This window comes from Ipomoea triloba, chromosome 14 (assembly GCF_003576645.1).
Source record: "Ipomoea triloba cultivar NCNSP0323 chromosome 14, ASM357664v1".
NCBI lineage: Eukaryota > Viridiplantae > Streptophyta > Magnoliopsida > Solanales > Convolvulaceae > Ipomoea > Ipomoea triloba.
In genome coordinates, this window is record NC_044929.1 from 4557694 (window position 1) to 4583441 (window position 25748).

General features: G+C 35.4%; 5 protein-coding genes and 1 long non-coding RNA gene across 8 annotated transcripts; 3 read left to right on the forward strand and 3 right to left on the reverse strand.

The window, feature by feature from the left end:
• The first annotated feature begins 365 nt into the window (after nt 1–365).
• LOC116004300 (putative late blight resistance protein homolog R1C-3) lies at nt 366–3448 on the forward strand. Its single transcript, XM_031244283.1, has 2 exons — nt 366–3012; nt 3105–3448. The coding sequence occupies exon 1, from the start codon at nt 410–412 to the stop codon at nt 2378–2380; it is 1971 nt and encodes a 656-aa protein (XP_031100143.1). The 5' UTR covers nt 366–409; the 3' UTR covers nt 2381–3012; nt 3105–3448.
• A 1891-nt stretch (nt 3449–5339) lies between these two features.
• Nucleotides 5340–9406, forward strand: LOC116003530 (pentatricopeptide repeat-containing protein At2g01390). 3 transcript variants are annotated; one of them, XM_031243423.1, is made up of 4 exons: nt 5340–5475; nt 5686–6430; nt 6664–7855; nt 8585–9406. In XM_031243423.1, the coding sequence occupies exons 2-3, from the start codon at nt 5878–5880 to the stop codon at nt 7662–7664; spliced, it is 1554 nt and encodes a 517-aa protein (XP_031099283.1). In that variant the 5' UTR covers nt 5340–5475; nt 5686–5877; the 3' UTR covers nt 7665–7855; nt 8585–9406. The 3 variants fall into 3 exon arrangements, with proteins under 3 accessions (XP_031099283.1, XP_031099282.1, XP_031099281.1); XM_031243422.1 differs by adding an exon at nt 8075–8142 and having other exon boundaries at nt 5360–6430; XM_031243421.1 differs by having other exon boundaries at nt 5360–6430.
• A 6449-nt stretch (nt 9407–15855) lies between these two features.
• Nucleotides 15856–16837, reverse strand: LOC116004332. The gene is made up of 2 exons (XR_004094779.1): nt 16763–16837; nt 15856–16402 (listed from the first exon to the last, which is right to left on the reverse strand). It is a non-coding gene; the product is annotated as an uncharacterized LOC116004332 (long non-coding RNA).
• Nucleotides 15991–19383, forward strand: LOC116004331 (polygalacturonase At1g48100-like). The gene is made up of 7 exons (XM_031244326.1): nt 15991–16368; nt 16795–16926; nt 17049–17276; nt 17372–17416; nt 17514–17721; nt 18192–18382; nt 18814–19383. Exons 1-7 carry the CDS (start codon nt 16054–16056, stop codon nt 19204–19206), a joined length of 1512 nt encoding a protein of 503 aa, XP_031100186.1. The 5' UTR covers nt 15991–16053; the 3' UTR covers nt 19207–19383.
• A 1329-nt stretch (nt 19384–20712) lies between these two features.
• LOC116004194 (steroid 5-alpha-reductase DET2) lies at nt 20713–21952 on the reverse strand. Its single transcript, XM_031244146.1, has 2 exons — nt 21812–21952; nt 20713–21664 (listed from the first exon to the last, which is right to left on the reverse strand). The coding sequence occupies exon 2, from the start codon at nt 21644–21646 to the stop codon at nt 20846–20848; it is 801 nt and encodes a 266-aa protein (XP_031100006.1). The 5' UTR covers nt 21647–21664; nt 21812–21952; the 3' UTR covers nt 20713–20845.
• A 1274-nt stretch (nt 21953–23226) lies between these two features.
• On the reverse strand, nt 23227–24264 carry LOC116004796 (NAC domain-containing protein 78-like). Its single transcript, XM_031244965.1, has one exon. It carries the CDS (start codon nt 24262–24264, stop codon nt 23227–23229), a length of 1038 nt encoding a protein of 345 aa, XP_031100825.1.
• Nucleotides 24265–25748: the final 1484 nt, after the last annotated feature.

The window sequence follows — 25748 nt, forward strand, 5'->3', positions numbered from 1 at the left end:
CAAGTTTGCATAGTAAAATTGGTGATAATTATAAAAATATCATCGATTTAAAAAAAAAATGATATGATTCGTCCAATTTTTTCAGACTAATTAAATGTTGAACATTAATCATAATTGTTATATTAAAATCAGACATTACAGCTCATTAAATGACTATTTATTGAATTTGTCACCATACTGAATCCTAAGCTACCATTTTTTTTGTCATTCAATGAATGATACCCTGACAACACCATTTTTTTTTATCTTTCCAACAACAAGCTATGACGATGCATGTTATCTTTAAATTAAAATATTTAATGCTACAAGTCGCAGAAAGCCACAACCAAAATATTTAACTTAAAAAAATACTCCGTAGCATTGTTTCTTCTGTGAAAGCTTACACACAATCAGATCTAGAGATCGAAGCATGGCTTGTGTAGCTGTAGCTTCTCTTCTCAGAACAATAGAGCTTGAGTTCCTGCAATATCAGCCACGTCCAGTTGTTCTAGACAATGATCTCATCTCTCCCAACAAAGACTTTATCCAATCTTTTCACCAAAAGCTTGGATTTCTCATAAGTCAGCTCGATGAGGAAAGAATCGATATGGATGGTGTTGAAGCAGTTAAACACTTGGAAACAAAGCTCAGGGATTTAGCTTTCAGAGTGGAAGATGAAATCGAAATCCTAATAGCACACCTTTATGATGAAGAGGAAGAGGAAGATGAAGTCAAAATAGCAGATCTCGTTTTGAAAGAGGAAAAACCACAGTTGGACACAGAAGGGGAGAAGTCTCAGCCTTATTGTGTGAAACTTCATCAAGTTTTTCAAAGTGCAATGGAAGAAATTGAAGCCATCGAGGAAGAGTTGCTGAAAATCAAGGCAGAAGGAAGAAAGACAGGCCATGATGTTCTACAAAGGTCTCAAGTTCTTTCCTCCCACCATGCTTCACACTCCAAGGAAGAAATGGTCGGGAAAAAAGACGAGTTTGAGATAATCAAGAAGAAGCTAACTGAACTTGGATCTAAGGAAAGAAAAGTTGTATCAATAATAGGTACGGGAGGAATCGGTAAGACAACTTTGGCCAGACAAGTTTACGAAGATTCATCAGTTTCTATCTACTTTGACGTGCGAGCTTGGGTTGTCGCATCACAACTTCACAATAAGAGGCAAATGCTTGTAAGTCTTCTTAATTCAATTCCCAAACAAGGCAACCTAGAAAACTCCACTGATGAGGATCTTGCTTTAAAACTCTATCAATTTTTAAAGTGTCAAAGGTACATGGTTGTGGTTGATGATGTGTGGAGTCGTGAGGCATGGGATGATGTTAGCGATTGCTTTCCTGATGATGGAAATGGGAGTCGAGTATTGTTAACTACTCGCCTCGCAGAGGTGGCAAAATATACTAGCTCCGACATTGATTTGTTTCATCATATGCAATTATTAGATCAAAGTGATAGTTGGAATTTATTTTGTGAAAAGGCCGGTAAATCTCATGGTGCTGATTTTGAGATAATCGGGAGGCCAATTGTTGAAAAATGCAAAGGATTGCCTCTAGCAATAATTGTTGTTGCCGGACTGTTCTCCAAACTCAACACACTAAATGAGTGGGAGAAGGTTGCAAAAGCTCTAGATTCTTCTACAACAACAAGTATTGCGACAACATGTTCAAAAATACTCTCACTGAGCTACAATCACTTGCCTCACCACTTAAAGGCATGTTTTTTATATTTAGGGGTCTTTCCAGAAGATGATGAGATCAATGCTAATAAGCTTTCAAGGTTATGGTCTGCGGAAGGACTTGTAAAGGCACCTAAGAATGATGTAGTGGCTGAAAGTTACATACAAGAACTTATGGATCGAAACCTAATTCTTGTGAGAAAGTGGAGTTGTTGTGGAAGAAGAATTAAACTGTTTGGGGTGCACGATTTATTGCATGCCTTTTGTGTGAAAGAAGCTCAAAAGGAGAACCTTCTGTATGTTGTTCGAGAAAATGGTTCAGATTTTCCTCAAAGATGCTTCCGTTGGGTAAGCATACAATCATCAAAATTTGATGTGTCTACACTATGTTATTCATCAAGAAGCTGTCGATCCATCTTCTGTTTTTCAGAATGCAGAAGCTTAAATTTGAAACAGTTCAAGCTATTGAGAGTTTTCTTCTGTATTAGCTATCGGATGCACAAAAATATTGTGGATCTCGTCCATTTGAGATATTTACCTTCAGCGCTTTATAATCAAAATATTGTGGAACTGTTTAAGGCTTGGAATATTCAAACACTATATAATTGTGCAGATGATAGGAACTATTTGGAGTTTCCACAACTGCAATATTTTCGTTGTTTATTTGTTACGGGACTTCCAAATTTGTTCATCAAAACTTGCAGAGTCTTTCTTGGTTGAGGCCTAATCATTGCACAAAAGAATTCTTTACACATGTTCCAAACGTAAAGAAGATACGGATTGCCGGTGAACAAAGAGAGTGCAATGATTGCATCGAGAACCTTGTCAGTTTGCAGCAGCTGGAGAGACTGTATATTAATACTAATAGATGGCATTATACGAGTCCAAACATGATCCTGATTAACAGCCATATTGTTCTCTTGAAAAGCCTTAAGAGGTTAAAATTTCTGGGTAATTGTTTTGGGTGGAATGAAATTAATGTTCTGTGCAAGTTGCCTAAGTTGGAGGTGCTCAAGTTATATGATCATGCCTGTGTAGGCGGACAATGGGAGCTATCAGAGGATGACAAATTCTGCCAGTTAATTGTTTTTGAAATTGATGCAACTGATCTCGAGGATTGGAAAGCCACTAGTGATCATTTCCCAAAACTTGAGCATCTCTCCCTTTTTTCATGCAAGAATTTGAAAGAGATCCCTAGCGGATTTGCAGAAATTGAAGGATTGAAATCAATCAAATTAGCGGGTTGTCGTCCTTCTGTGGTTGCTTCAGCCGAGGAAATCAAGCAAGATCAACTTGATTATTTGAATAATATTGTGGATGTGGTTGTCGGGAAGCACCATGGCTACCCTCCGGTCTCTCTCCCTTTATCTTTCTTAATTACTTTCTCTCTAAACTCCACTCAGTTTCATGATTATCCTAATTTAGTTTCAATGATTCATGACAGGTTTATGAGCCTGAATCTGATGAAGCTTAGTTTGATGAAAATGAGTTTTTCCAGAAGAGCAGAAGGAGGAAAGCTTGAAAAAAATTGGTAGCTAAGCACATTTATCACTGTGAATCATAAAATTTGACTTTGTAACATTGTACTGTGTAGCTCTGAGTGAGAAAGCGTTGCATCTATCACTTTGTGCTTTAAAGTGACTTAGACTTGTCGTCCTTTGTTGTGCTTTTTGTTTTAAAACGTTTGTTTCTATTTCATTCATAAGGTCGGTCATGTGATATGCTTGAATTTCCATGTTTATATTGGTGTAAAAAATTTTCCTTTTGCAGTTAAATATTTGCATTTCAGTTAAATGTTATTTAATTTGCTGAAGAATACTTGAGGTGTTGAGTTTGAAATTAAACTTCAACTCATTTCTGACTTTTAGTATTTATTATGTTTGATGCATATGGAGATATGTTATTGGATTTGAACCTTACCCGAGTCCAATTGATCCTGAAAGAGTGCAAGATGAGGCAGGTTTTTTGTCCACAGTCAGGTATAAAGTAACAGAGTATAAAGCCTCAGGACGCAAATAACTTTTGCTTTTTATGTCATGTTGTATGTGATTAAATAGAAAGGTAAATATAAAATAGAACTCCAAAATTCCAAATCATAATATTAATTGGAGTATATGTCGACCAGAAAAATAAGGTTGGGGAAAAATGAGCAGCAGATAGAGGAGAGAAATAGAGAATAGGTTAAAGCCCGCAGGAGAGATTAGTTTTGTTTTTTGGAATTTTCCTTAACATTTGTGTAATATGAAGACAATATTAGTCATAGTTAGGGGTGGGCATTTCGGTTTTCGGTTCGGTTTTTCGGTTTCGGTTTTTAAAAAAAATAAACCATTCAGTTTAATATTAGAGTTCGGTTCGGTTTCGATTCGGTTTCAAACAGTTCGGTTTCGGTTCGGTTTACGACCCCCGAATTTCAACATTTCCTACGCGATAAGGCGGCCAGGGGCACCGCGACTTAACGGGACACCGTAATAACTATGTATGAAACATCACATAATCCAAATCCAAAGTCTAATATCTAAATATTAAATACCAACATAACAAATTAACAATTCAAACAAATTAAAATAAAAAATAAAACTAATGCTGAGAAACAAATTTAAAAAAAAATTAATAATATTATATTAGCATATGTTACAATGTAATAGGGTCAGTTGAATTAAAAAAAATAATAAATAAAAAATAAAACTGAAACTAATATTCCAAAATTAGACTTCCAGTTTACTGGAACTGGAGGAATGAATTTAGAAATTCATTCCACTGGAATGAATTTTTTCATTCCAATTAGGATATACATATATATAATTTAATATATATTTATTATATATAATATATATTTATATATATTATTATTAAAACCTAACAACATTCGGTTCGGTTCGGTTTTTAACCGAACCGTTCGGTTTACAAGAATCTCGAACCGTTCGGTTTTGTATTACTAGTTCGGTCCGGTCCGGTTCGATTCGGTATCCGAACCGAATTGCCCACCCCTAGTCATAGTTGGCTAATGTTACTTTGGGATTTTCAGGTGAAGTGTGTTTATGAACTTACGTGTCTTTTTCTTAAATTCTTTATTGAAGGATGAATAATAAAGTTTGATGGTCCACTCAATTAATAAGTACCCAATGTATGAATATTATTAGGAATGTCAATGGGGCTGGGCGAGTAGTATACCTCTGTCCCCATTCCCGAAACCCCACTCCAATCCCTGTCCTCGTCTCCATCCCTATCGGCGATGAGAAATCTTTCTCCATCCCAATTCCCGCGAAGAATTTTCTTCCCTGTCCCCGGTCATATTTTAATCAAAATAATTTTTTTGGTTAAATAATAGTCAAACTAGTATATTACAGGGTATTTAAATAGTTTTCATATAAAATATACACACATCCAATATCCAAATGCAATACAACTTATATACAACCTTAATAATAATAATAATAATAATAATAATAATATTATTATTATTATTATTATTATTATTATTATTATAATTTATGGGACGGATGAGTTCGGGCAAGGAGGGGTATCCCAAGGACGGAGCTAGCATGGGGCAGCTGTCACGACTGTTAAAAATTAGACTACACCAAAACAACGTCATTTTGGAGGTTTATATATATATATATATATATATATATATATAATTTTTTATTTTTAATTCCTTTCTTTATACGCCCAGCCAACGCTGTACTCCTCTGTCGCCTCTGTCCTCACTCCTCTGCCTCACGCCCTCGCCAGTCGCCACCGCCTACCAGACACCGTCACACCAGTGTCGCCAGATGCCAGAAAACTGAGGCCGAAGTAGCGGAAATATTTCTCAAGTAACTTTCTAAATGGCTTTTCATTCCATGATTTCAAAGTAAAATATTTCTGGAACTGTATATTTGCTTAATCTTCTTATACGGACAATTATTGATTTTACTCTTTTTGATGCGTTGAAACATTGCCGCTGTGGTTCAATTTCCTGCAAAATTTTTCCTGGTGATTTCTTTATGTTTTCTTCCCATGGTGCCCTTCGATTCATGAAAAAGCTTCGTGCTTTTCTGGGTATTCCTGCCAGTAGCGCCACTTCAGGGTCTAGGAAGATTATCTCCAATTACTTGCATTGTCTTAAAGAATCGAAAGGGAGGAGACCCAATCGGCTAGTTAATCGACATGTAAATAAATCTTGGAAGAAATTAGTCAAAAAACATGCTGAAAATGTAGAGACTTCTAATGTTTACATGAGGGATTTAGTCACAAAAATATCAAATATATTGAGATATTCAACTTGGGATTCTGCTCAAGTGCAATTGGAGAATCTTTCAGTAAAATGGGATTCGTATACAGTCAATCAGGTTCTCAAGACCCATCCCCCAATGGAGAAGGCCTGGCTGTTTTTCAACTGGGCAGCTAGGCTTAGAGGGTTTAAGCATGACCAGTATACCTACACAACCATGTTGGATATATTCGGGGAAGCGAGGAGGATTTCGTCAATGATGTTTGTTTTTAAGCGAATGCAAGAAAAAGGGGTCGAGATTGATGTGGTTACCTATACTTCTCTTCTGCATTGGCTCTCCAACGATGGGGATGTTGAAGGGGCAGTTAGGGTTTGGTACGAGATGAGAGCGAATGGTTGCTGTCCTACTGTGGTTTCCTACACTGCTTACATGAAGGTTTTGTTTGATCACAATCGTGTTAACGAGGGTGCTGATGTGTACAAGGAGATGCTCGAATCCGGTTGTTATCCCAATTGCCACACATACACAGTCCTTATGGAGCATCTTGCTGACATGGGTGAGAGTGCTTTATTTCTCTGTAATTGTTTCTTTAAGAACTAATGCAATTATTTCTTCGTTGATAGTTAGTCGTCTCAACTTGGCTCCTATGTTATTCAATTGGCTTACCGGACTGAGCTTCTCTTTATTGGTTTTCTTGCAAGTTTTCAATTGGAAATATTTTCCTATGCTTTACTGGATCTTCTACTCTTGCATAACATAGGATTTTTCTTCTTATGTCTCCACTTTCAGGGAAGTTTGATAAAGTTGAAGAGATCTTTTGTAAAATGCAAGAAGCAGGGGTTAAACCAGACAAAGCTACATGTAATATTTTGATTGAGAAATGCTGCAAAGCAAATGGAACAAGGACAATGATGAAAATTCTTGACTACATGAAGGAAAATTTTCTTGTCCTGCGATATTCAGTGTATAAGGAGGCCCTTGAAACCTTAAATAGTTTAGGGGAGAGTGATGTGCTTCTCAAGCAGGTTAACCGTCACTTTTCATCAGATTATTGCAATGAGGTGCAGACATATAGGTCTGGTTCAACTGATATGGATAACCACTTCAATTTAGAAGAAAAACTTGTTATATATTTATTGAAGAAGCAAAATCTGATAGCCATTGATTACCTGATAGCTGATTTGATGGGGAAATGCATGAGATTGGATTCTGGAATCATCTCAAGTGTTGTTGAGGCAAATAGTAACTGTGGGAGACAAGGTGGGGCTTTATTAGCATTTGATTTCAGCAAAAAGCTAGGCATAAACATTGAAAGAACTGCATATCTGACTTTAATTGGTGAACTTGTCAGAACAAATTCTTATCGGAGGGTAGTCGAGATTGTTGAAGCAATGCTAGGTGCGGGACTTACTCTGGGTTCACAACTGAGTGCGCTTCTAATACATCGGCTTGGCTGCTCAAATGACCCTGTTTCTGCCGAGAAGGTATTTTGTCTCCTACCTTACGAAGAGAAAGGCACTGTTGTCTACACGGGCTTAATCAGTGCTTACTTCTCGTCTGCTAATGCTGACAAAGGACTTGAATTATTTGAAAAGATGAAAAGGCAAGGGATGAATGTTTCGTTAGGAACTTACTATGTCCTATTAAATGGTCTTGAAAGAAACGGCAGAGTTGGTGAACTAGAATGTTACAGAAAGGAGAAGAAAATTCTTGAAGCTGAATACCATAAGAAAGAGCTAACGATGGAGGAAAGACTGTGTGACATTCTATTCAGTGGTTTCGGACTGTAGAATGGTTTGTTGACATGGATTCTGAAAGACTTGTGATGGAAATGGTGTATTACCATTTCTCTGTCAGATTCTATACATTCTCTGCCATAAATGTTTCTGCTTTGGAAGACATTTGCTTTACTAATACTGATGGAATTCATGCATAACTGAATCAACAAATGTTATCCTCAAGAACTGCAAAATTGGAACAGGTACCCCCGCAAATTCTCTTTTATGTTCATTTATATTTTAAAATGGGCAATGTTCGATAATATCGAGACGAATGACATTTAAATACCAACACCTTGTTCTTAGATTCATTTAGTTATCTTGCACTTCGATATTTTAGGTCATGACTACATCTCAATTGTCAATACTAACCCTTGTATCAGAATGACTAATATCCACTTTGAACCTGGCCATGGAATTAGGTAACTTCAATCAAGAACATTGTGAAATTTTCAGTGCAATGAACATACTAAGTAAGGCATAACACATGGTAAGTGCTGCCCTCATATATATAGCACATCTGAGCAGCCATGATGATGGTTCTAGGGGACGACAAAATAAGTCCTCATACCTTCATTACTTGGTTTATTGGCCTTGCCTACCACATCTGTGAATTGCATGCTTTTCCCTGCCTATTCCAAGAGATAGGTTAGAAAATAAAAATAAAATGAGTGGATTTTCACATTCCCGAATTCATTAGTTCCTCTTATTCCGTTAAAAAACAAACAATCACATTAAAAAATCATTACAGAGGTTTGTGTGTGCGCGCATAAGATTTTAGGTTTTTTTTCTGTTCCAATAATGTAATGTTCATTGCTATATGAAAGTTTTTATCATGAATGTCATGATTTTAATGTTTTTTTTTTCTTAATTTTAATCATAATTTTATAATTAGCTTGGAATCATGAATGCTGAATTGCTTAATAATACAGATACATGGTTGACTAAGCCCACAAATATGAAGAGCTCACTACATCTTGTACAAGAATGCACACAAGACAGTGAACAAGGACTCTTCACTTTACACCTACTTAAAGGTGTAAATTATGGGTAACAGATGAGTTAAGCATGCAAATGCTAGATGAGAGGAAGACAAATCATGAGCCAGCAACAAAGGAGTTCTTCTCTGATGCTCAAGTGGTAAACCATCTGACCTTAAGTCACCACTCTAGCGGTAGGGTGGGGATTTAACTCCTACCAACAACATCTTGGAGTTAGGACTCTCCAAGTTAGAGTTTGGGCTCCTTAGATTGGAGATTGGGCTCCCCAAGTTGGTGGAAGTATGGAGATAGATCCCTTGTGCGCAGAGTCAATATCAGGGACTAACTGGGAGACTATTTGGGCGACTCGCGATTACATGTGACTCTTGAGCTAGGGTTTTGGAGGCTTAAAATTAGTCTAGTGTAACTGTGTAAGTTGGAAACCTAATATAAATATAGATGGGGTGTACATGGTAGATTACTTTTGGACCAGCACTTCAAAGAGTCTGGAGTGGTTATACTGCCCAATAACCACTGGTTTCCTCTGAGCTTCTTCACAATTATTTGTTCCCCCAAGTTTCAGGTTAGCTAATTTCTGTACTTGATATCAGCTTACCTCAGGAATATGAAGGCATCAGGCTGCAACACCTGTATCAATACGTACTCCATTTCTATTCTAGTTAGAATGATCAGTTCCCTTTATTGTACCTTTTTTTTTTTAAAATTTTTTTTAATTTTTGGGCCAGGTAAATCCACAATTATTATTTGAGGGTATGTATTTGGTAAACCTCGGTATTGTGTAATGGTCAACAAATTACACAACATAAATATATCGCACTAACAAGATTTTGTGCGACATGCTCGACCAAAAAGAGTTTTGGCAAAAATCAGACTCATCACCTTTAGATACAAGAATCATATTTTACTCATTTGATCACATTTTTCGAGTCTAGGATGATGTTTACTTAATAGAGCCACTACCTTATTGCATTGAAGGAGTTGTAATCTTGGGAATAACAGCCATGTCAGCCAATACGTTAAAACATAGAAATTGAATAATATTTAAGAGACCAAAAAGTGATTAACCAACTCAAATGGTATTTTCTTGCTGTCTTTGATGCTTAAACCAAGGATTCATCCTAATAATCTGCAAACTAAGGCCTCAACTTTCTATTTAAGTGTTAGAAATAAAATATTTAACTTTTATCTTCCCAATAAAAAATGATTATTATATATACTATGTAATGCATGGGGCTTTGTGTGTGATCCGTAGAAATAGGTGTTTGGTTATATAGTTCAAAGGAGTAAATAATACATTCTCATGGTCAAGACCGTTGTATATAGTCTCTTTATTGTGATTTAACTTTTTTATGTAATTTACGAGATTTACTCAGTTCACACTCTCGGATAGTGGCTACGGATTTTCCTCGTCACTCAAAAAGAAGGAAATAATAAGATTATTATGGTTTTTTTTTTTTTTTTGAAAATATAAGATTATTATGGTTATTTAAAGGGAAAGTGGCAATTTCTCTTCCCCTACAAAATTATGTGCATCCACTATTTCCTATTCAATTATCTTTTAAGTGGTTATTTTTATCCAAACCCGTTAACTATTCACTGTAGACCTCTAAAATCCTTTTAAAAAAAAAGGGGGTTTTCTCTAAGAAATATTAGCTAAAATTTTCAATGTCCTCGTTCTTTTAACACAAGTAAAATGGGCAAGTTAATTTATCTCAGTTCTCATTTATGGACATGGAATTGGGATTTAAAAATGAGAATTGGGATAAATTATTTTCTCTATTTCATGTGTTTAAGTTAAACGAATGACATTATTAGAAGCTTTAGCAAATATTCCTAAAATATAATCAATTTTTTTAGGGTACTGGATGTCAACAATAAACACCTAATGGGTTTTAGGTAAAATACCTACTTCGAGAATAATTGAAAGAAAAAAAAAAAGGCGAATACACCTATAATTGAGGAGAAAATAAACTATATCAATATAATTTAAGGAAAAAAAAGTATCATTATTATGGTCAAGTGGCATAATTCTGACTATCCTAAATCAGGGAGTGCCTAGGATGCCTAGGCAGGGATTAATCGGCGCCTAGGCGCCCGTGTATTTTTTATTTTATTTTTTAATTTTTAAAAATTTGTTTAAGTATTTTTAATTTTTTAAAGACTAATAATTATAAATTATATAATACTTTAATAGTTAATATTAAAATATTAATATTAACTTAAAAAATATCTAGAGTTTGTATAATTTAGGGTTATTTCGCTCAAAATAATGTTGTTTTGAGTGAAATAACCCATTAAAAACAAAAGAACAATAGTTAATCATCTAACTAGGCAGCCTAGTCGATGCTTAGGAGGTCTAGTCGGCGCCTAGAAGGCCTAGGCGGTGCTTAGACGGCCTAGGTGGTCACCTAGCCGGCCAACTGCCTAAACCACCATTTAAGGTGATACGCTAGGCGGTCAACCAGCGCCTAGGTAGGAATTAATCGGCGCCTAGGTGCGATTTTTGCAACACTGGTCAAGGGTTCAATTCTTGACTTTGGGTATAGAGTACCCTTAAATCTCTATGCCAGTGGCGATGTCTGATGATGGAAACTATGTGCTACACCCAAAAAAGAAGTATAACTCAAGGAAAAAAATGACATTTATCTCATTTAAATTCTTTTGACATTTTAATGTACCAAAAAAAACACACACACACATGTTGGATAAAAGACAAGATAAAAAAATATTATGAAATAAATTTTAAAAAAAATTGGACCTCAAATCATCTTCACTCGGAGATGGAGTTCACGGGAGCCATCATTTATAGTTCACGAGAGCATTGCTACACAAGAAGACGACATAGAAGGTCCTACTCCTCTTCATTCCTCCACATGCCCAAATCATTTAATAATTCATGCAAACAAATCCTCTTAATAGGGGGGTGTAAATCAAATGAAGTAAAATTTCATCAACATTATTTGTGTTTGTCTATAAATATATTTTAGTTTTCTTTTATGAATAAATTGATTCCAAATAAAACATTTTCCTATTTCGTTTATATCTTTAAAAAAACATCGTTCATTAGTTCGCTTAGACTTTATATGTTTTAGATGTGTATAGTTTCCTTGTACAGTACGTTAACTAATTTTAGTTTCTACTCTTTGACTATAGCATTTTTTAAATGTTTAATTCCCGAGTAAATATTAATCAAATTTGTCCATAATTATTGAAAATGTGTTACCCTTCAGTTATTTTTAATACTAAAAACTACATACTTTTGATAATCGCGGAACAAAATCTGATTGATTTTGAACTTGAAAATAAAAATTAGAAAAACATAATAGCAAAAAAAAAAAAAAACCCGCGATGTTAGAATTATGATGCATCTCATTAAAAAGTAATTAACGAACAAATGTATAGTATTTGTCATAAAATTAAAAAAAAAAAAAAAAGTGTACTGGTTTTGGGTGCACTAAACTTTAAGAATGGGTACGTACGTGGTACGGTATGCATGAGAACATATGTTATTGTTTAATAAGTTTTCAAAAAAATGTTATTGTTTAATAAAAGAAGAATATCAGATGCATTTACAAGAATGTCCAAATTAGCTAGCGTAACATACACATTGCACACAAGCATATATAATAGGCCCAAATAATCCCACTACCATTAATTTATAAACATTAAAAAAAAAAAAAAAACAAACAAACAAAACAACAACAGGTGGTCATTGACACTAACAATCAAAAATAAAATAAAAATATTTACAAATATTTTTTTACAAAATAAAAAATAAAAAATTCTACAGAGTACTATTTTACTAAATAATAAGAATTTTAAAAATAAAAAATATATAATTAAAATTCATGTACACTTTAGGACATCATGTGTTTAATTACCTAGTCAGTGTCACATTAACAATAACTTGCTGAATATGTAATAATAAAAGATATACACACAATTTTGTCGTTTTAAGAGATTTTATTGAAAAGCTCTTAAATTAATGGATCTAATTGCACTATTCTTTAGAGATAGATGCCAATTTAATACTTTTTTTTTAACAATTTAAGACAGGTGGGGTTTTTTCTTAATAATTATAAAACAATAGTTATACACTTATACCGTGGATCTGGGTCCACCTTGCAAGGTGAACCTATCACAATTTACATACTGAATGTTCACAATTCAAATTGTGAACATTCAGTATGTAAATTGTGAATATTCATTATATAAATTGTGTATTTTGCACTCTAGTTCACCTTGATGCATTATTATTATTATAGAAAATAATGAGATTGAAACAACTAAAGAAGACAATGAAATTAGAGTAATGAAGTAATGTACCTCTCTTAATAGGCCTTGGCTAATTTAAAAATTTTTGTGATTAAGACGATAAACCACTTTAAGAAATGGAGGCAAGAGGACCCACCATTATATCATGGATCAAGGTTCACACTGCACTATGGATTCTGGTTCATGTTTTTGCGCTTTGTGTTATGACTTTTTGTGTTTTGCGTTATGAATTCTATACCTGAAACAAATTAGTAGTTGTGTTATTTCTTATGAAAATTTGTGTTTTGTGCTATGAAATTTTGTACCTATGATCACAAATTATTTACATAAATCAAATTTAAAAAATAAGTCAATATATAACATGTGTATGTGTCTTGTTTTATGATTTTTTGTATCTTGTGTTATGAAATTCTGTACTTTACAAGTATAAATTTTGTACATCATCTTTTCAATTCAACTAGGTCCATAATGCTATGTTATGTATCTTGTGTTGTGATTTTATGTGTTTTGTATTATAAAATTTTGTACCTTACGAGTATGAATTATATATCTCATTATTTCAATTCATGGTACATAATGCTATGTGGACTCTGATCCATAATATAAATTACCAAAAGACATAAAGGGCTAAGGTTAAACACATGGTCATCAATAAGATGCTCGAGATGTTAACAGTTATGAAGTTTGGCCTATTGCGCAGGGACAAAACACAATAAAACCATGGGCGTTGTTTCTTCCCTCGACTTTTTCGCCAAAAAGCTATATATGCCACTGCGTGGATCGCACCCACAATAAATTACTTGTAATATTCTTGGGGTAATTAGTGAAATCATCCATTCTAGACTCGATTAATTTGTGAATGACTAAATCAATTTGTGAATGACTAAATCATGGGCGACGCCAAGGACCTTGTGGTCCAGTGGTATCAAACTCTTCCCTTTATACGGGAGGTGGTGAATTCGAGTCTCAGTGCAGGCAATATTGACTCTTATGCTTCAATAGGTTGAGAAAGTAGTTATGAACAGATACTGCATTGTAATAGAGTCAGTACTCAGTACTCAGTAGTATTCAAAAAAAAAAATCATGGGCGGATGCAAGAGGATTTGGCTGGGATTTAATGTGGATGCAAGAGGATTTGGCTGGGTTTTGCACAATGATGAGGTGTTGTTTGAAACCAGCATATTTCTATTTCAAAAACTGCAGCATATTTCTATTTGAAACCAGCATATTTCTATTTCAATTGACTTCATAAACCAATAAAACCAGTATAAACTGCAGCAAAGCAATGGGTGTGAGAGAAACTCTAAGTTGGCTGAAGGTGCAATGGGTGTGAGAGAAACTCTAAGTTGGCTGAAGGTGATGGGGGTGAATGGTGTCGACGTTGAGATGGATGCTCAACAGGTGGTTCTAGCCATTCAGGTTGAGTTGTATAGTTCCTCATTCAGACACATTGATGATATTAAAGAAGTTGCTTATACTTTTAATGAAATTTGCTTCTACTTTGCTAAGCAATATGCGAATCGCGCTGTTCACATTGTTGCTTGAGATGTCATTTCTTTGTCATGTTGTGACGAGTGGCTTGCCTCTCCGCCTACTTTTGTTGTTGATGTCACAAGTTCTGATTTAATAAATTGATCAAATTTTACCTACCAAAAAAAAAATAAAATTGTAAATAAAATTGACATTAAAAATTGGGTGAATAATTTTATATTTGAATATGTACGAAAACTGTACTCCTTTTATACTTCTGAATAATCTCTTACCGTCTGTATGAGTTGCTGTTGAGATAGTGAATTAAAAGGAGTACATTTTACATCCGATACAGACTCCTTTTAACCCAATGGGCGATCATAAGGTACGACCCTATCTAGAAGTATCCCCTTCCTACGGATGTAAAAAACAAAAAATAAAAATAAAAATAAAAACAAAACAAAAACTAGCACTAGATCTATCATATCCATTTCGTCATAATAATTTTATCAATTATAATTTGGGGTTTAAAAGACTAAACACTAATAAGTAAAATGTTGCAAGTTGAATTTTAAATGAAAATAAAAGAAAAAGAAAAGGAAAAAAAAATGAGAGGGGCAATATAATAGTCCAATAGAAGAATGAAGAAGAAAAGCAATACCCGTGAACGTTGCATGTGATCATAAAGAGTTAGAGACGCCTGTTTTAATCAGTATTGACCACCCACTCACGTGCCTTTTTTGGGTTTTATGATGATTTTATAATTACAATATAATAACAATAATTGCTACTTAATTATGTGAATCATAGATCAACATAACTTCATTTTCTACGCCATATTGTCCATTTTCTATAAAGCAAACCTTCCTTTTTGACATAATTATGCTTTTTTTTTTCTTCTTTTCTATTCTACTTCACATAAATAAGATGAACTATTATTATATTAAACAAAAATATGTAATGAATTGGTCTATTACCCTTCTTGATTTAAACCGATCAACGCGTTGGTTTGTCTCATTATGGTCTTTTGCCTGTTAGGCTCACAAGATGTGATTTATTTAGTGCACACTCTCAAGTAATAACTACAAGTTTCTCTCATCACCCAAAAAAATAAAATAAGCAATGAAGTACGTGTAAGAAATATAGATCATCAATTAATTATTTCGTGTCACATTAAAAAACTAACATCAAAAGCTCTATTTTGCAAACTAAATGAGAGCTAAATTGTATGTAAACCAAACCTAACCATTTGTGATAGTTGATAAAGTAGAAAACTAGACTTTCTTGGTAAGAAAAAACTAATGTTTCTCGAGTAAAAATCAAACTTTAGATTCAAGAGATTTCAAGATAAATTCTCATTTTAATAAGCTATGCATTGTGTAAATAGTTTTTATATTTTGAATCACATGCTACCATATATCATTAAAAAAGCAAAGTTAAATAGTAAAATGATGATGGACCAAGAATAAAACAATATGCCAATAATTATGAGGACATCTTTTTGTTTTTAGGCCTAAATAGTTAGACCAAAAATGTATCCCTTCCTATATAGACATAACATCAGCATCTCCTCTCATCCTACCCAAAAACACACAACATAACACTCTTCTCCTCCACTACACTCTCTCTGCAACATCTGCATACATGACAAGAAGATGATTATGAAAGGTCTCACATTATTATTAATTCTGGCCATTGCAATTCTGGTCTGGTCATCCAACATGGAAACCTGCCATGCAAGACAGGGAAAGCATTGGAGGCAAAGCAGGGGAGCTCTGTACAAGAAGAAACCAAAGTATCATCGCCAACACGGCAATGCCGGTAAGATCAAGCAGAAGCATCCCTCTCCCAAACCATCATCACCCCCAGCTCCGGTCTCCCCACCGAGCATAGGTTCTGGCAATGCAGGTCGCGTTTTCAATGTGGTGAGTTACGGAGCCAAGGGCGACGGAAACACAGATGATACCAAGGTAAAACTGAACTTCATCATTCATTATATCAACCCTGCAAAATGCAAGACTCAGAAACCGCACATGCATTTAGTCACAACAGAGCAGTTGGGAGAAACAGAGAAAAAATAATGAATGAGTGTGAGAGTTAGAAAACATAGAAGTGAAGACAACACAGTAGCAGACAATAGTGAACAACAGAATCAGTTGTGTCCAACATGAAATTATTCTGGTAGGTCAGTTAGTTCGGTCTGGGGGGCCCAGTCATGAAATGTGCAACAATAATTGCAGATAGTGTGTACTGTGTAGTACATTAATATGTCAAGTTCTAAGTTCTAACCACTATTCTGTGTTTAACATTCTCTGATCACCGGGCTTTCGCCGCAAAACTAGATAGGTAAAACATGGTACTGACCAAGAAATTGTGTTTATGGTGATTCCATACAGGCATTCCAAATGGCCTGGGCAGCTGCTTGTAAAGTGGAGGCCTCTACCATTATCATCCCACCAAAACTTGTATTCCTTGTGGGACCCATTTCGTTCTCTGGTCCACGCTGTCAACACAACATTGTGTTTCAGGTAAACTACATGAGAAATGTAATTGAATATCATCATAAGAAACTCAGCAATTTACGAGATATGGCATCTATATATGCAATATAAAGTTTGTGACATGATTTATGTATGCCTCCATGTTGTAGATTGATGGCACAATTATTGCTCCAACCAGCTCCAAAGCTTGGAGTTCGGCTCCTTTCCAGTGGCTTGAATTCACAAAACTGGTAGGAATTACAGTTAAAGGAAGTGGGACAATTGATGGGAGTGGTTCAGTGTGGTGGAAGGATGCCCCATTTGGTGACCCTATAGATGATGAATATAAACTAATTGTTCCGTTAAACAGAACAATGCCTAGCATTCCCCCGATTCCAGTAATTATTGCTCCATCTTCTGAGTTTCTTGCCCATGTTCAGCTTTCTATACCTGGCTCCTCAGTCCTCACCTTTTGTTTATTTCTTGGTGGCAGGTCAGTAGATCAGTCGGTGGAAGAATGCCAAGCATTAAGCCAACGGTAAGGACACCTGAAGAAACACAACCAGAAGAAAGCTGCATTACTTGACAAAGCAATATTTGTGTGGATGTTAACGCTACTTATGTTTGCAACACAGGCACTACGGTTCTATGGGAGTTATAATGTGACGGTCACTGGAATCAAAATTCAGAATAGTCCACAATGCCATCTCAAGTTTGACAATTGCATGGGTGTCAATGTATACAACTTCAGTGCCTCCTCACCTGGAGATAGCCCCAACACAGATGGAATTCACTTACAGAACTCCAGAGATGTGGTTATTCGAAGCAGCAACCTTGCCTGTGGTAATTGATCTGTGGCAAAGTCTGTTTATTATTTTACAATCTTATCATGACTTGGCATGCCATATGAAACCCAAACTGAAAAGTGAAAACCAGCCATAAACATCTTGACAATAGATATCCATTCAGTAAATAATTCACATCCTTTCATCATAAGCTTCAGGCCACAGACAGCAAACAATCATACAAAAGAACAGTCTCATTTTGGATGGTGTTTTTACCCCAACGCTAAAGCTCCCTCCTTTAGTCATTATCACCATCAATACTGAAACCACATTGATTCTATTTATCTTTCAGAACATGCTAAAGCAGCCATACATCCATACATGAGAGTTGTAAAACATATTAATCCAAAGAAATGACAATGCATTAGTTTATCCTAGAAAAGCACACAGTTGTAAGTATCTATGCAAGAAGAAAATTATTTTAAAAAATAAAAAAAGACTCACCACCAAAAGGATTGGTTTGTGCAGGAGACGACTGTGTTTCAATACAAACTGGATGCTCAAATGTATACGTACACAATGTGAATTGTGGACCAGGGCATGGAATCAGTATTGGAGGGCTGGGAAAAGCTAATACAAAAGCTTGTGTCTCAAATATCACAGTGCGTGACATCGTTATGCATAAGACCATGAATGGTGTCAGGATAAAAACATGGCAGGTACAGACACCATTTGCTTTTCATTCTGATTAGAAATTTCATAAGCTATCTTCTAGTAGTCAGAGCTCTTTTTCATGACAAGTGAAGAAATATAACATCATAAGTTTCTCTTTAACAGTTATAAGTTACATAGATCGAAGATATGAATTCTAGAATTCAATGAATTAGATTTTTGTAGCTAGGAATTCAAAAGCTTATATTGAATTGGCAGAAAGAAATTCAGCAAAATGTTTTCCCTTAGGGGTAAAGTTTTTCAGAAAGGTGCAACAATACAAGAACTAACAGAAATTCCAAAACCATTTCATCTGCATCTGGAACTATATATGCTTTAATAACTAATTTTGGTACTTCAAGTCTTTAAGCTATATATCTTTATACATGCAGCAGCTACTATTATATACAGTAATTATTATCACATTTTTCATGGGCAGGGTGGCTTAGGATTTGTTAAAGGAGTACTCTTTTCAAATATCCAAGTTTCAGAAGTTCAACTGCCAATAGTAATTGACCAGTTCTACTGTGATAAGATCAAATGCAAGAACCAAACAGCTGCTGTGGCACTATCAGAAATCCACTACGAAAATATACAAGGAACATATACAGTAAAACCAGTACATCTTGCCTGCAGTGACAGCATGCCATGTACAAAGGTGACATTAAATGAGATAAAACTAAAGCCACTGCAGGAACATTACCACTTGTATGACCCATTCTGTTGGCAGACATTCGGAGAGTTGCACTCCCCTACTGTCCCGCCTGTTGACTGCTTAAAAGTTGGCAAGCTACCAAGCAACAAGGTTCAGGTAGATCATGATCAGTGCTAGATATTATGGTGCATTCATCTGTGAGGTTGGCATGGTTTTTGCTGACCCCTTATACACCATTAGTCAGTGATAGTCCTTTAGCACTATTAGATTATAGATTTTTTTTAATAGGATCCTTGAGATCTATTGTGTGGGAGACATATAGGTATGTTATATATAATATACAGTTAATAGCAACTTGTCAAGTGTTTAATAGTTAGGTACATAAATCACAGGGCATTTCTGCAGAAAACTATGCTAGTCACCTGTCCAATTGACAACAAACTGGAAAGTGGATGTACAATAAAACAAAAAATTTTACACATCAAATAAATAGAAAGAGAACAAAAAGGAACTTGCTACTCAGGACATTCAATTGTCTAGCAGATGATAAGAATTCTGGTCCTGTACAGAGACATGGATGTTTTAATTGTATATCACTCAACTGATTGTTTAAGAACTTACAAGAAAGAGGATGAAAACATACATTCATGGGCAAAAGTTGAAATAGCATTAACAAAAGAAGAAGATCAAATGGTATCAGGAAATTCAGAAGCCAAAAGTAGTCCAGATAAAACATTGCTGGGAATGAGTTGATATATATCAAGATCAAGAGAACTACTCAGCAGGATATGAAGGGAGAAACAAAAGTATCATAAATTTCAAGTCCACCTTTATGTAGCTGCTACCTACTCCTTAAGATTATTGAAAAGAGCAAAGCTAATTGTAGCTGTTGCCTTTTTTACTTGCAGATCTCACTTGGTAGTTGTAAATCATTCAGATCACAAATGCCCCACTCTCAATCAATCACTCTGGATGCAAGAAACAAATTTTCACCTTAAATAAGGATAAGTTGAAATAACGTCTCCGACAACCTTACTAAAGTACTACTATGATTGTATGCCTGGTAAAAAGTAACATGATCATTGAAAAATAACAACTATACATACAGAAGTGACAGAAGAGATGTTTATCTCTGGACAATATTTGAAGTTTCAGGATGCATCTGATAGTTTTTCATAATCTTTTTTAAATGCAAAACTTTAAGAAAGCATTGTTTTCAATATTGTTTAAAAGTCTTGAACATCTTATGATACTCAGTATGAAAGTTAATATTCTTAAGGATTAAAGCAGCATATTCCTTTTGGTCCATAGTAGTAGAATTAGTCAAAGAGAACTTTGGAAATTGTAAATAAATGAAAGCATCCTCAGAGCTCAGCTAAGCATTGGTTGTGTGGTATGTTTATAATGATTAATCCAAATTCCTCTGCAAGACAGCTATTTTTACAAATCAAGAACAGCTTTACCTCACATGAGGAAACCTAGAAGCTAAAACAGCCTGTTTTATTACTTATTTCTTTTTCATCATAAACTGCTTTTCTGCATAAAGTTTATGTAATTCATAAGGCAAGGTCTAACTAACTAGTTTTCCTCAGTTCAGCTGAATTACCAAAAGTAAAAAAACAATTTTTAAAAACCAAAATAAAACACACTAAAATATAGATGATTCAGATACTAATAAGCTTGTAAATGACCAATAGACAGGTAACTCTCTTTTTCTTCTCCATGGGAAATACGGTTTCCATTAAGTAACAAGAAGAAAACTAGATTAAGCATCATCCAATCCAATTGCCATCACATTACTACTAACCAATAAATGTCAGTACAGAAATGGAATTACAGCCTTTCTTTTCCTTGGATAATCTTCCCCAAATTTCTCCAAGTACCATTCGCGATGAGACCAAGCCCGGGGCATCAAGTTGGCACAAGTGAAGAGAAAGAAAGCAAAGCCAGCAGTTGACCAAGTCATCAAAAACCAGCCCAACCACTCCAAAATCTCCCCAAAGTAGTTAGGGCAACTCACATACTCATACAGTCCACCTCTGGGAATCTTATACCCACCACCCTCACTCTTCAAACGAAGCAATACTTTATCAGCCCATACATTCACGGCCATCCCGGCCAGAAAAACTGCCATTCCGCAAGCGAATCGCCACCAGAACAACGCATCACCCTCATAATCCGCATAATGGGAGACCCATCTGGTCTGCAAATAAGCATTCAGAATATTGAAAGTGAACGCCATCAAAGCAACACTTACAGGGAAACCAGCGGCCGCTTTCCGCGGATCGGAGGTGAGGTAGAGCCTGAGCGGGTAGACGATGGTGCGGTGGGCGTAGTGAAGCAGATACGGAGACATAAGGATTTGGGCGAGCGGATTGGAAGAGTTCCTGCCAAAAGGGAATAGGAGAAGCGTGAGCCATATAGCAGGGCTCTCCATGAGAAACCAAGCCAACGGCGGGCTGATGGTGGGCCCCCATCCAGGGCGGACATGTTTGCCAAAAGGCGCGGTGATGAAGCGGCAGGCGATGTACACAGGCGGCGCAATGAGGAGCAGAACCAAGACGCTATAGCGGAAGAGCCATTGATCCGATTCCAATACTTCTCGGATAGACATCATTTTCAATTTTTCTTCAACCTGCCGCAAATTTAACACACAACATTCAGAATTCTAAACGGAATCAATCAATCAATCAATCAATAACAGTCTGTAATTTTTGAAGAGCTTCAGATATGGAGTTAGGGAAAGAACACTACAGAAATGAACTGAGAAGCCATAAATCACCTGGCAGGCTCTCTTCAATCTTGATCCAACCTCGCAGCGCTTCAACGACGAAAATCTCCGCAGCCTTCACTTTACAGTCAACTATAGTCATCAAGTTTACGGATTTTGATTAAGGATTCAAGGCGTATTATTATGGTAGACTGGTAGTTTCCAAAAAGGGATAGTTTTAAATAAATTAAGCAAATCTCAGTAATTTTATACTTATTATATTTCTTTTTTGAATTGTCATTGTTACCTTATAAGGCTTATATACTTCATTATTTTTATTTTTTTTTCTAATAAAAAATTGTCATATCTGTTTTTTTTTTTCTGTTCTTTTCTTTTTCTTTCTTTTTTTACCTCCCTCTCCTCTATCCTACTTGGCTCTTAAAACTTAAAAGTTTGTAAAAAAATTATACTAATGTGGCTGCTCTAAGTCAATTTTTATTCCTGTGAAATTTTCCAATCAAATTTTTCTCCGAGGTTCGTGCAATAACCAAATTCCCTCATAACTCAAGAAAGCTACAGGGAAAAACTGCCTACTTATTCAACCATTGGGGGAGTAGGATAGGTAGGGATTCCACTGTGAGAACAATTCAAAATGCCCCATCAACATATTAACACAGAAAATTTTATAAATTCCATCACTTTAGACATTGCTAGAAACTTTATAACGTGCTACAATGATTGGATACATAAAATGTCAAGAAAAAGTAACGAGTAGTTCCTAGTTCCTTCACCTGTGGATCGAATCTAGCTCAACTACAACAACATCTTATAACTTCTCAATAAGTGTACGCTATACATTAGAAAGATAGTTACTCAGAGGATAATTTAAAGAAACCTAAAAAAAAAAAGATAAAATATGTCTTAATATTCACATGCATCAGACTAAAATATTGAAAGATGAAATCATATTAATTAGTATATAAAAGCCTAAGTTTGTTTTCAAAAAATAAAAACCTAAGTTTCTAACTAGTGCAGCGCAACCTCAATACAGTAAACAAGTTTATACACACTCGAGCACTTCGTTCATCCTCTCTAACAAAAAGACAGGTTAAAGCAATGAACTAAAGAAAGTAAGACTACAAAAGATCGAAATGGAAATAGCCACTAGATAATTATAAACTTCACATGCTGTCATGCTGAGATGCAAATATTAGGAGAGGGAGAAATCATGGTTGAGTAGACAACTAACAGGAAAGCATGCATGATGAAATAGAAGCAAAAAGGCACAGATTAAGAAAGCTAAAAGCATTAAAATGTACGTAAATGATTCTCAAATCCATCCATTAAAATATAAAAGAGACCTGCTGGCGGAACATATAGACCGATCCTCAATAAATTTGCTAAAACTGTTTATGTTATTGGAATTGACCCTTACTTTTACATAATGTATGTACTACTATACCTTTTGTGTAATCTTAATTAATTAGTTAGGCCTTAAAATTCCAAAAATTGTAATCCTCCAAAACATCATGTGGTGGTATTTTCTTCAATAATTCATCCAATTCATCAACTCCACTGGAAAACTCTGCGGCAGCCAAAGTTGAAGTTTGAGAGGGTGGCAGAGATTCATTTTCCGGCGTCCTCAACAGTTGATCCCATTCATCCAGCTGTAATCTATCATTTTCCATAGCGATCACTCCTCCATATGCATCATCAACTCCACTGGAAACTTGTGCGGCGGCCAAAGTTGAAGTTTCTGAGGGTGGCAGAGATACCGTAACGTCGTCGTTTTCCAGCCTCCTCAACAATTCATCCAATTCATTGAATTCATCCACCTGTAATGTATGATTGTCCATAGCGATCACTCCTCCATTTGCATCATCAACTCCACTGGAAACCTCTGCGGCGATGGGGGCCAAAGTTGAAGTTTCCGAGGGTGGTAGAGATACAACGTCATTTTCCGGCCAATTGTAAATCTCCAACGGCGTATCATTTTCATTAATATTCAGAGTAGACGATTCACTGCTTCCTGATGTGCTTCTAACGACTCTCCTTATCCGGCAGAGTACAACATCCTTGAGTACAACGTTTTTATCTCGGAGATAATCATTGGACAGGGAATATTCCTTCATGAGCCAATCCTCCCTTGGGTGGTCGCCCAGCCCGTCCTTGCTTTTTGATTTTTTGGTCTCGTATTTCAAGCTTTTCCTGAATCCCATAACTTTGTCGCGGACTCTGATGGGATGTCCTGCGTCCTGGCCCTTCCACGTCCCGCGGTCTCCGACGCGGCGCAAGAATCTTGAGCCACGCTGACATTTTCTCCTCAACTGGGTGAAGTAATAGCGAGTCATAGGGTCGCCGGAGCCGAAAATCTCAGCGGGTTCTTTCTCTCCGTAAAGATCTTCCAGTGCGATGAAATCAGAGGTGTGTTTGAGAGGTTTTCCAAGGACGAAACCCTCCAAATATTGCATCAACTCCTTGTCGGTTGGCTTGAATATGTAACCATGCAGAGATCGACGAGCCATCGTAAGTACGTAAAGTTTGGGACGGAGAATGAGAGCGAGAGAGTGATAAGGCGATATCAGGTATTAGGGTGTAATAATGACCGTTTGAATTAAGTATATAATCTTTATCTTTTATCTTTATATATATAGTAAAGCTAAATTAAGGCATCAAAATTTTCCCTCCAAATAGGGTAAATGAACTTTTGGATAAATGGGTTGCAAGTTTGCAACAATTTAATAGGATATGTTTGGCCCATAAATTCTTTTAAATAATGTAATTATATATTGTTCCAACTTCCAATATTTGTTATATTAAAACTTTTATTCTTTATTATGTTATATTGTTTAGTGTCAATTGATTTCTTTTTTATTTTTGTAATGTCGAAAACAAGACACACATATATATATATATATATGAAAGAGAGTATACTCTTGAGTTTATATAACATAAAGATGCAAGCTAAAAAAATACGTACAAATTTATAAATTCATGTAATCATGAATTAATTTTTACAAGTATTATATATCAGTTCTTATTTTAATTACAAATATTTATATTAATAATTACAAATCAAATCAAAATAATTATTAACTTAAAAATTATATATATAAATGAATAAAGCTCATATCACATTTTTGTATATAAAATTTAATAACACTGTATAATTTAATATTTTATCTTTTTAATATATATATATATATATATATATAGAGAGAGAGAGAGAGAGAGAGAGAGAGGGGTGCACTCCCATGCGAACTGCCGCCCAGGTAAGAAATGAGAACGTTTCACAGCCGTCCACGTGTCCAGATCAACGAATCATATGCAATTTAAAAAAAAAAAAGACGCGGTAGCATTTTCGTAAATAACTGGAACTTTGGTGCACCTAGTTTCACTTACAAGTGCACCTATTTTCGCACCTATTTTCACTTATAAATGCGAGTAATTTACCTTGTTAATATTCATGCACCTATTTTCGCAAATATTTTCACTTACAAATGCAAGTAATTTACCTTGTTAATATTCATGCACCTGGTGCAACCTAGGTGCACCTAGTTATAACATTAGGTGCACTTAGTATTGATGTTCAGTGTACAATTCACTTGCACCTGTAATACATTTTACTTGCATCTGCAATACATTTTACTTGCACTTGTGCAAGTAATTTACTTTGTTAACATTCATGCACCTAGGTGCAACATATGTGCACCTAGTTATAACATTACGTGCACCTAGTTATAACATTAGGTGCACTTAGTATTGATACCCATTGTACAATTTACTTGCACTTGTAATACATTTTACTTGCACGTGTGCACCTACTTTCACTTACAGGTGCAAATAATTTACCTTGTTAACATTTATGCACATGAGTGCACCTAGTTATAACATTACGTGCACCTAGTTCCGGACACGTGGCGCGCTGTGATTCGTCCGCAGTTCTCTCCTGAGCGGCCAGTACGCACCTGAACGCGATCCTATATATATATATATATATATATATATA